Source organism: Trachemys scripta, chromosome 18 (assembly GCF_013100865.1).
Source record: "Trachemys scripta elegans isolate TJP31775 chromosome 18, CAS_Tse_1.0, whole genome shotgun sequence".
Lineage (NCBI taxonomy): Eukaryota > Metazoa > Chordata > Testudines > Emydidae > Trachemys > Trachemys scripta.
Genome location: NC_048315.1, coordinates 10,175,618 through 10,186,603, shown reverse-complemented (window position 1 = coordinate 10,186,603; position 10,986 = coordinate 10,175,618). Strand labels below are relative to the sequence as shown.

The 10,986-nt window shown below is 44.4% G+C and overlaps 1 protein-coding gene and 1 long non-coding RNA gene across 7 annotated transcripts in view; one reads left to right on the top strand and one right to left on the bottom strand.

Annotated features, from left to right (window-relative positions):
- Positions 1-10,986, top strand: part of CLUH (clustered mitochondria homolog) — a 52,794-nt gene that overhangs the window by 8,552 nt on the left and 33,256 nt on the right. For 2 of the 6 annotated variants that reach the window (XR_004643388.1, XM_034752359.1), the window contains exons 1-2: positions 1,434-2,677; positions 10,567-10,757. Coding sequence is in view for 5 of the 6 variants with exons in the window: in XM_034752359.1 (XP_034608250.1) it covers positions 1,750-2,677; positions 10,567-10,757 (1,119 nt within the window). In the remaining variant the exon portion in view is untranslated. The other 4 variants (XM_034752360.1, XM_034752361.1, XM_034752362.1 and 1 more) reach the window with 3 other exon arrangements.
- On the bottom strand, positions 33-2,189 carry LOC117867387. The gene is made up of 2 exons (XR_004643389.1): positions 2,015-2,189; positions 33-1,442 (listed from the first exon to the last, which is right to left on the bottom strand). It is a non-coding gene; the product is annotated as an uncharacterized LOC117867387 (long non-coding RNA).

The window sequence follows — 10,986 nt, the reverse complement described above, 5'->3', positions numbered from 1 at the left end:
AGGGGAGAGATTTGTTCTGCTCTTTTAAAAAAAAAAAAAAAAAAAAAAAAAAAGCAAAATGCAAGAACAATAGAAGCTAATCGGGGATTTAATTTTGTATAAAGAACTTTCAGCCTATGTGTTTTGTTTTGTTTTTTAACCTGTTCATTCCATTTCTTCTTGGCAGGACATTAGCTGGCGTACAAAATTCTGCTATGATGATTGGCTCTAACTTCCTAAAATTTCTTAAGAGAAATGATTCTTCTGTTATGTATATGGGTGTGGGATTGACTGTTAACAAATGTGTCTGTGACATGGTGTCTGTCTTCACCCTACACTTGAGACGTTCACAGCAGAGACTGGACTTATTTTTTACCTCCATAAATTTGGAGTTGGCCTATGTATAGATGGACTATCTTAGAGTTCACAAGAGTAAATTACAATTAAACTAGGTACAAACATTTAAAATTACTTAAGCTATAGCAAAACTGAAGGAAATGCTTTGACTAGGAGCATAAAACTTGCCATTGCAGAGTCAAATCTTCTGGTTCTTCAGGCTGAGTATCTTTCTTGGAATGTGACTTTGTAATGGTCTTCCTTGAAAAGTTTTTTCCCAATTTAGCTTTCATTAGAGGATATGTCTCCAAAGGAAAATAACTGTCCGGTAACACTACAGAAGCAAATATAATTAAGAGCCTACTAGACACTTTACTGGGTCATATGTGTGCCCACACATTAGTGGTGCTTATCTTGAACTGATATATGGGATAGGAAGAGAGCAAGGAGGGTGGTTGGGTTTTGTGGTTTAGTTTGGTCCTTTGAATACTCATGTCTGGCAGCTTTGATTTGTATTGTAGCCTATGAGGGTTTTTAGTGCCCTTGTTACAAGGTGAAAATCTATATAACCTACAACTCCTGCAAAGTTACTGGGGATTCCTTAAGTTAGTTTGAAATAGAGGCATTTTGTGGGGCCAGAAAACTCATTTGGCAACTCTATCTACCTAGTTCACTCCCCACGGTCTCTTTCTATGCCAGTCTGTTTAATATGGATGGCTCTGCATAAGCCTAGGCATGCCATAGTAACTAGCCTTGTTTTGTAATTCAATGCATCTTATTTGTTTATAAATTGGCAGAGCTGAAATGCTGTAACATGGTCCCATACTGCATCGGTACAGAGCCTGCTATCACCACTCTATTTATAACTCACTGCTGGGTTCTAACAGTCCGGCTCGGATCAACTCTCTCTTAGAGACTTGGAAGAACTTTGATTTTTTTCTCCCGTCTCTGGGGCAGCGGGGAGAGGAGGAAGTCTTCAGCTTTGGGGAACTTATATTTTACTTTGTGGCTATCCTGGCATTCTGCAACTTGATATTTTGAAGACCGAGGCAAAGATGTTTGGACGATGAAGGTCACTGGAAGGAACTTTGGGAGAACTCCCACTATGGTGAATCCAAGGTTTAAATCTGCATAAGATATTAGAAGGGAAGAAACATGAGTGTTTAAGAGAATACTTCCTTTGTTCCCTGACGTATGTCTCTTTGCATGCTAGCAGTCTAAATTATTAGTCTTGTTCTTTTTGTCTCATGGGGTTCAAATAAGAATTTTCTTAGAAAATCTGATCAGCTAGCTACGTGACGGCATTAACAAGTCCAAACTGTAGACCATGTGAGACCTGTCTTTGTTGTGTACTTTAATATATGTGTACAAACAAGAGATTGCAAACAAAACGTACTTCTCCCATTTGGTCTTTTGTCTGTGTAACCTGTAATCATGGGAAACAGTATCTTTGCAAATTGCTGCAGACACGTCACTGATCTCATCTTCCAGACACACAGCTTTAATTCGGCTGAGAGGGCCCCTCTCTTACCCAAATCTCCCGCTAGTTGCACTGCGTTTCCTGATGTCTCCCTCCCTGTTCAAATGAAGTTAGATGTCTCGGAAGCTTGCAAGTGTGTGCCACTGTATCCGGACATTATACTCAGCAATGCATCGAGTGAAAGTCTGCAAAAATGGCCAGAACACGTTCAAGGCTTACCCAGGGAGAAGGGCAGTGAAGAAACGATGAAGGCCTGCGAAAACAGCTGCTCGAAACTCAGCATTGCTGTTGCTGGCTTAATAAAGCAGGCAGAGGCAACTTCTGCTCTGGCTGTCCTTCCTGGTGACCTTGAGAAAGGATCAGCTACACAGTTAAATCATTCTCAGTCACTTGAGGCCTGCCAGAATTGCAGGACACTTGAGGCCAATGGCCTAGACTCTGAATCGTTCAACCAGGAAGAGCCTGTGGTACCAGCAGACACAAGAGCTGCAGCCCATAGAATGCCTATTGTTGATTGGCAGCAAAACGGAGACCTCTCTAAGAGGGGAAAAGCCTCCAATTTGGAACCATCGTTAGCAGATCCAGGCGTCCAGTTAAAACACACAACTAATGCTTCTAACTTGGGGAGCTGTGAAACGGCTGAAACGCCTGACTCTAACCACTCTGTAAAGGCAGAGAAAAGCCAGACTATCCAAGACATGGTCTTGTCTGTCATTACGGATGAGAATACACATATGATCCAGGATAAAAGCACTTGTTACTTACTGACCAATCCTGCAATTGGCCTAGATGGCGAGTTAAACCTTGATCCTGATCGCGAAGTGAGCATACTGCCATCAAAGCAGAAGAAAAGGAGGAGAAAAAGGAAGCTTTGTTTTTTAGGTGCTTGGGGAGTGAGTTTTTATTCTTACGTGTGTGTGTGTGTGTGTGTGTTTATATATAATGTCTTTATGGGGGGGAGGGATATCCTGGGAAGAATCACATTTCCATACAGACTCTGGATTCACTCCCTTAACTATCTCCAAACTTTTCCTTTTCAGCTGAAATATCCCATGTTTGCTCTGTCTCAAGGAGACTTTTTTTTAATGTTATTTTTTGTTGATCTTTGCACAAAAGCTTGTTCCATTTTTTTGAAAGCCAACTTTCTTTGTGCACAGAACTCAATCACTGCAATCTAAACCTCTGACTTCACAAGTGACTAGAGCTCGGTAAGGAATAGTTGCTGTATGAAATTGCAAGGTCGTGATCTTTTTAAAGAGATGTTCTGTGTGCAGTGGGTCTGTTTCCAAAGTGCAGCACTATGGTAACATGCAAAAATTGCAGGTTTGTGCAAAACTATACTTAAGTACAGGGTATTTTAGGGCGGCGGATTTTTAACACCTAAGTGTGCATTTGCACTGTGCAACCAACTAGGACTTATTTTTGCATCCTGCTCCTTCTTTAAAAGAGCTCTTTAAAAGAGTAAGCTATTGCAGTGTTCGCTTTATGCATTTATACACCGATCAGGAACTGCACAAGAAACAGTAACATCTACATATAGAACCGGGTGGTCCCATTTATTTTATATATGGAGACACAATGTGTACTTATGTGCAGTATGGATGAGCTCCTATGAAAATTTGGTTGCGCGTGCGTAAATGTAACATGAAGGTTACCAGCTAACTTCTAATTTATCTTCCTTTGCAGAGAGGTAGCGTGATCTGATGGCTAAAGCCTAGTTAGGGTAAGAGAATGGAACCCTAACCTTGGGCCAATGTCGCTCTCCGGGCGAAGTTCCGCGGTTAAGGAGGGGAAGAGAATACATGCTTCTGTGGCCATTCCCCCCCTTTATTTTTATTTTTCACAGTCTAGAATGTTTAAAGTGGTATGGGGGAGGAGGGAGGATGGTGCCCTTGTGAAAGGTGCCTGCTGAATACCGTCTTCCATGTGATTCTGCAAACTATCACGTGGCTGTCCCCTGTGCATACATGGTGTCACAAGGCGTGTGCTTATACCAGGGTGTGTGCAAACTTCTGCATGAAGAATTAAGGTATTTAGTCTGCTATTCCTTTTATTTGTAGGCAAATCCAGCCCCAGTTTATGCATCTCCGGATATGATTGTGCTGTTCAAAGGCCAGAGCTGGAGGACAAGGGGCTCTTTACATTATTGCACTGACGGCAGGCCCAGGGAAGGGAGGGATCAGAAGTACAGCTCTGTAAGTCTTTTGGCTTCCTTGTCTCATGGTGGAGCCAAGTCCGAGATGGGCAGGGCTATCTGAGCCATTGTGGATGAAACAGCCTCTAAGCAGCTCTGCACTTGCTCTAGACTGGGGCAGCCTTCAGTGCAATAATGTAAAGAGCATTTATACTCAGAACGAACCTCTTCCTCCATCTTTCCCATGCTTAAAGTGGGAGCTGGGCAAAGGATAAGCCCCTAGGTTAGGGCAACATGGCTAAAGTCACTGCTGGTACTGTTGGATAGCTGCGCGGTTTAGATATCTTTTATGTGAAATAGGTGAGTGAGGTCAGTGAAGGCCAAGCAAGATAGCTTAGTGGAGGGTTCTGGTGTGATGGGGGGGGGAGGGATAGCTCAGTGGTTTGAGCATTGGCCTGCTAAACCCAGGCTTGTAAGTTCAATCCTTGAGGGGGCCATTTAGAGATCTGGGGCAAAAATCTGTCTGGGGATTGGACCTGCTTTGAGCAGGGGATTGGACTAGATGACCTCCTGAGTTCCCTTCCAACCCTGGTATTCTATGATTCTATGATGTCATAAAACACATAGGAGCCAAGCTACTTGGAACTCCATGTGGGATCTGATTTGCGTTTATTGGTCCTCAGGTTGGTACTCTCCACAGGAGCACTATCCGTAGCAATAAACCGGAGTGATATGTTGCCGTAGCACTCGTGTGTGCACTATTACAATGCCAATCTTTAAAAATTATGTTTATTTAAAACTCAGGCCAGTTGTGATCAGCTTGTGGCAGAATTCTACCGGAAAGGTGCTAAGGAGTTTAGTAGACATGCTGGCTTTTGTTCTGAGTCGAAATGCTTTGGAGAACAGGTTTGTTATGTTCCCCCGTCCCCCCCCCCCCCCCATTTTGCTTTTTTCTGAAAACTGACACTAGCGTGGCTTAAATCTAAATATTAGTCACTTAAACCTGGGATCAAAGTGATAATCCCATCAGGCTTCTGTTTCCACCCAGATTATTGGACGCAGAGTATAAAAGTCCTGGGGTCAAAGATTCTGCTCTTCTCTGCCCTTGTGTATGTGCAGTAGCTGCATTTGCTGCTCTGTTACTGCTGTTTCGTACTTGCAGCAGTGTAACACCATGGAATTTTGGTCCTGAATGCTGTCTTGGGTTCAGCTAGTAAGATGGTGGGAATGCTTTTAGCGTGCTGGGGTTCTTATTTGTTTTCATCTTTATGCCAAATGTGCATTTTCATTCTGCAGACATGCTTAAAAGCAAGACAAGTGTTTGGAGTTTGGAAGCGTATTTCAGACTGTGAAGACATGTTTCTACCCTCAGAATGAACCTGGAATCACAGTGGTGACAGGTTCATGCTTAAGATGAGTAAGGACAAAGTAGGTTTTTAATTCCTTCATCTTTAATAGTCACCTGCATTTAGCAACACTAGCAGCAAAGGGGATTTTAAAAACCAAAAACCTCACTTTATTTTGACAGTGTCGTTTATTTTTTAAGTTTAGAATGTAACTTCTTAGCAGGTTTGCTTGGGACCGCATTTATAGTGCTATGTCTTAGGCCTGAGGATGAAATCTGTAGCAAAGTGTTTCTGTTAAAAGGCATCGTTGTTGTCTCTTGAAGTAAAAGAATGACAATGACCATAGCTCAGTGGTTTTTAACCTTTTTTCATTTGTGGATCTCTAAAAAAAATCTCCAATGGAGATGCAGACCCTTTTGGCAATCCTAGACATAGTCTGTGGATCCCCAGGGGTGTCTGGATCATAGATTGAAAACCACTGACGTAGCTATTTGGTACTTCCCTGGCTTGTTTGAACATTATGGATCTAAATTTCTGATGTTCCACTACCTCTCTTGCTTACAGGAAGTAGTACTCAAATTCAGATATTAAAATTACACCTTGGCAGGGACCTTGATCTAATTGTTTTTGTGAGGTGCCTACCTCATGTGTGGGTTCAGTACAAATAGAGATAATCACAGTACGGTGTCTTGTCTCAATAGTTTTTTGGTCTGTCCATGTGAGTAGATAGAAACTAATTCTTCTACTTAAACTGTTACACCAGGTGTGACATGTAATTTGATCAAGTACTACAGGTTTCTCTATTCCCTCTGAAGAGTTGGTTTTCACCATAATATTTTGGTTTGCTTGTTTTTTCAACATAGTGGTCAGCAGAACCTGAACACAGGTGAGGATTGTGATATGAACCAATGGCTCAGAATATTTAGTTACAGCTGAAGTGTCTGCCCAAAGAAAACATGGTTCAGTCACTTTAGAAGAGCCTGTGAGTGCAGGCTCAGACCCCGAGGATTCTTACTGTAAGTGCGTATTGTCACTTTAAATAATAGAAGAACCTGGAGGTTCAAACGAACAGTTGTGACCACAAAGCAGTGTTAGAGGTTTAACTTAGAAATAGAAGGAATGTCCATGTTGCTGTTTATAGTGATAAGATCAGGGTCGTTGAGCAGAAAGGAGGGGCTGCTGGGCTAAGGTTTCTGAAAAGAACACAACTAATTCTCAGACATGATTCAGTAAATTACCATACTGTATTTTTAAAATATTTTGTGTGGCACTTTTTTGTAGAGTAGGGCCTCAGTCCTACAAACACATTGGTTTGTAAATTAAAACGTAAAAAACACAGGAGAGATGCCCAGAGATGTTGTGATTTGAAGAAATGAGTAACTTTACTCATGTGAGTATATCCATTGATGGAATAGCACAACACACTGGTTCTAGGTTCGGACTGAGAATTATAAAATAAAACTGCATTGCCTCTAAGAAAAAAGCCTAGCTTTAGAAAAAAAAAATTTGCCTTTGTTACTATCAATCTTCCATTTTATTGAAGTTGAGCTTGTAAAATTTATTTTCCTTTCCCTCTTTGTGCTGTTTGATTACCTCAGGCATTTCTCTGTGGAAAACGCTGGCACAACTGGCTTTGTTTCTGTTTGTCGTCTCCCTTTCCATCTGGTTCTACAGAGCAGCAGTGAAAGTTGGTGGGTAGGCGAAACTTCCATGCAAAGCTCTGCTAGGCTTTGTGAGTCACTGCAGAGTATGCGATGCTTGCCCTGAGGAGACTCCCCTGCACCGCACCAAATTGCGGTTGCAATGAAAGAGACAGCTTGTATGGAAAGGGCAATGTCCTGAAAACCCTCCCTTGATTTGTAAAACCATCTTCCTTTTCCGAAAGGTGACCTAAACTACTGGGTTAATCTGCTAGACCGGCCCTCTCTTTTGGTGCAGGATTAATTTCTTGCACCTCAACCTGAGACCGTGCTGGCTAGAGCTGGATCGTGTGGTGCAAGTAGGCATTAAACTGCCTCCTCTTTGCTGCCCTTCCCCGCCTCATAGCTTTACCAATTCATATCCTTTCCTGATGGCCAGTGGAGGCTATATTGCATGATGGCAGCTTCTTGATGTGGCGAGGTCTGCTAGGAAGCAGTCCACCAAAATGCTGCTCATTCCATTAGTTGGTAACTTTTATAGCCCAGGAAAGTCACAAACGGAAGCATCGCCCCGAATTTATGTAGGAAAGCTCATATGCAGCCTCTCCTTTGACTCTGTTTGGTGGCAGGGTTCGCTTGGGTAGATGGAGTTGTTAGCACTTTTCCATGACCAGTCGGTGTTGCTCCGTTCATGCTTGGAGCCAGGGTAGTCCTGGCTTGCAGCATTTGTTAGCCCATGATGCCTCAGCAAAAAAAACAAAACACTAGTAGGAAAAGGAGAGGCATGCCTGTCTCTAGAACTGCCCACCTCTGAGCAAGTCAGTTAATTTCCACTTGCTTTTTAGGAAACTTCACTTACTCGCTGGGAACTTAGAAGTCTTTCCATCTGATGTGTTTCCTGCCTTTGTAGCCATAGAAAAAGGTAGTAATCTTGGAGAATGTCAATTGGCCGTGTTCCTCTCCATGGGCTCTGTTGCCGGAGTGGCTGTTGTGTCCAAACTGGGTATCTCTTGTGGGTCTGTCTGGGTGGGATACCTCCTCGCGCACAACTCCTCGGAGATAGATACACGTGTGCAGAGCAGCAAATGTTGGGTTGATTGTAGCATCCGTGGGATCCTGGTGTGAGGGGATGGAGTGAGACCTGCTGTACTGAGCCCAGGTAGTTTGCCAGGGCTGCAAGCAAGAGCTTCAGGGTGGCTGTTGGGTGGAAGAGCATAAAGACTGGCCTATGTGTGTCTGGTGACACCAAGTGAAAGTTCCCCTAAGTCTAAAATAGCCTGTTGTACATGGGGCCCACTGTAGCCAGCTTGGGGCTAAACCCTGCCTCCCCACCTACACGTCCGTTAGAGTACAACAAGGGAGCCCTTCCCCCTCCGATGGCACCCACGTAGGAGCCAGCCTTGTCCTAGGCTCCAGAAGTCAGGTTATGGGGGAGGGGAGGGATAGTGCTGTCATCGACACTAGTAACCCCAGAGTACCATTTCAGGGGCATCCTGTGGCCTCATCCCCCTGTGCACCAGGTTATCTGAAGAGAGTTCTGCTCTATAGGTGTAACTAGGGGTGCCTCTCCCCGGGGCTCTGTCTTTCAAAGACCCGGCTTCTCAGGGTACTGTTACTCGGGCAGTGTGTCTGTTCCTCTTTCCCAGCATGGCTTGGGTGTGTCAGAATCCGAGTGGAGCCTGTAGTCAGCTCTGCTCGTGGGTTTCTGACAAAGCACAGCGTGTGGGGGAGACATGTAGAGGGACACTAAACATTAGCATCTGGGCAGCCACTGCTGGTGGCACCAGAGGCTGTTAAAACAGCTCTGCTGTTTACCCCGTCCCATTCGATAGGGGGAAATTGTTTCCTGCCTCATTTCTTGCACATGTTTGTAATTTGGCCTTGACAGTCATCTGCCGGTCGGAGGCCAATACATTAGGAGTGATCTTAATCTAGAGCCATAATACCAGAGTAATAATCACATGGGAGAGAACGCTTAGTGCTTTGCTGGCGTTAATTATTTAACTCGTGTGGCACCTTCAAGAGGCAGGCAAGTAAATATGTGTCTCCCCATTTTCCAGATGGTAAAAGTGAGAGCCTGAGTGGTTACCTGACCATCTTGGGGCTGCAGAGGAGCTGTTGCGTTGGGGCTAGCATGGCTGATGCTCACTGATGTGTATTGGAGCGTCACAATGCTTGTCTTCACCCAAATCAGCTACAAAAATGGAGTGGCACGTTAAAGGAGTTTAGGCAAATGTTACGGAATACCCAGAAATGCAGCTGGGAATGAGACAGCAACTCCCTAAAAGCAGTAGAAATGTAAAAAAACCTATTGAGTAAGAGGATGACCATTTCATTTCACGGCAGTTTTTGAGGTTGTGACATTTGTTTTAGTTCTGTATTGGAACAAATAAAAAACCTTTTGAACTCCCCCCCCCCCCCCCCCCTTCAAGAAAGTATCTTTTTCGATGTGGAAAGGGGCTGTCTCCTGGTAAGGAGGGCACCAGAACAGAAGCGTTTCATCCCAGATCACTCTGAATCAGGCAGAGCGGGGACTTGTATCTGGGTCTCCCACATCCCCGGTCATTGTTCTTAACCACCAGGCTGCAAGGTGACAGTGTCTCTCCTTAAACCATCCTGATGAAAACTTCACTGAGACTGATGTGCTGCTTGCGAAAGTTTTCAGCTTTGAGGAAACAGCATATTTTAACTAAATAAAATTGTGTGTAGCTCTTTTATTAGATCATCCAGGCCAGCCCCTTCCTTCATGACCAGTACAGTAGTAATCTCCCTACAGCACATTCCCCAGTGTTCTGCCCAGTGTCATTTAAATTGAGGTAGGGATTTCATATGACTCTCTAGGACACGATTCCACAGCGTTATGGATTTTGAACAGATCACTGCCAATGGCTTCTGTATGTGCAGATTGTCATTGAGTAAGAAAATCTGGCTATGTCCAGGCAGTAGGACTAGGGCGGGCATGGAGGAACCGCAAAACAACAAGTCATTTCATTTTGCATGTGTCAGCTGACGTGTTCTTCAAGCAAAGTCTCTCCCCGTGTACTGCAAGACATCTGCAAAGTATTTTTAAAATGTAAAGAGTTGCGTGATGCACACAGGGGCGTGGGAGCGGTTTGTGTTTCTGTGAAGTAGCTTGGGTCCCACATGACATGCAGGTTAGCAATGCAACTTTTTAGCTGAACAGGAGAACAAGGGAAGGTATTTAAGAACCCACGTAACTTGTTGGTGCACCAGTTACAGCTGCCCTCAGGCTGCAAAGCACCACACACCCATCTCTTTTCATTAAGAAGGTTCTTAAAATTGAACTGAATTTTTCTAGGTTGAGCCACTCTCCGTTTCTCTTCTCTCCTCCTCCCCCCACCCCACCTCTGCCCTGCTGATTCTTCTGTCTTTGGGAGATGTGTACCCCTTGGGCCAGGGAAAGGGTGTCACGTATGCAAGCGGTAAGGTCTGGCACACCTGTGTTTATTAAACACCAATTGTATGGGGGGGAAATCTAATGACTTTAGCTTTTTTTAAACCACAGATTGTTGAAATGGAGGTCACCAGCTTATGGTAGGCTGGTATGTTAAGCAACCCGGAGCGACTGTCTTTGTTGTTTGGGCCCTTGCTAAATCTCTCTCTCTCTCCCCTCTCCCGCGTTGTGACTAGAACACCCGTCTGGCATGGCTTTAATGAATGGTGACGGCTCTTATGAGCACCTCAAGGAGGAGAGCCGGCAGAACAGCCACGAGGAGGTTGACCCAGGGGATGATGCGAACGACCAGGAAGTTATCGTCATACAGGACACCGGCTTCACCGTCAAGATTTACGCTCCGGGAATAGAACCTTTTTCCCTGCAGGTGAGCATCGGTTGAGAACAAGGCAGTTATGAGGGAAAGACCCGGACTGGATAAGGTGCTTGTGCCCAGATTGGCTGACCCTTGCTGGCTTGCGTGTTAATCATTTATGCCGGCATATAGCATGACACTTGCAAAGCTGATCTTCAAAGCAGTTACAAACGCTAACTAATTAATCCCCTCAACGCATCTGTGTGAGGGAGGAAGGCAGGTCCGGCATTATCCCGAGAGA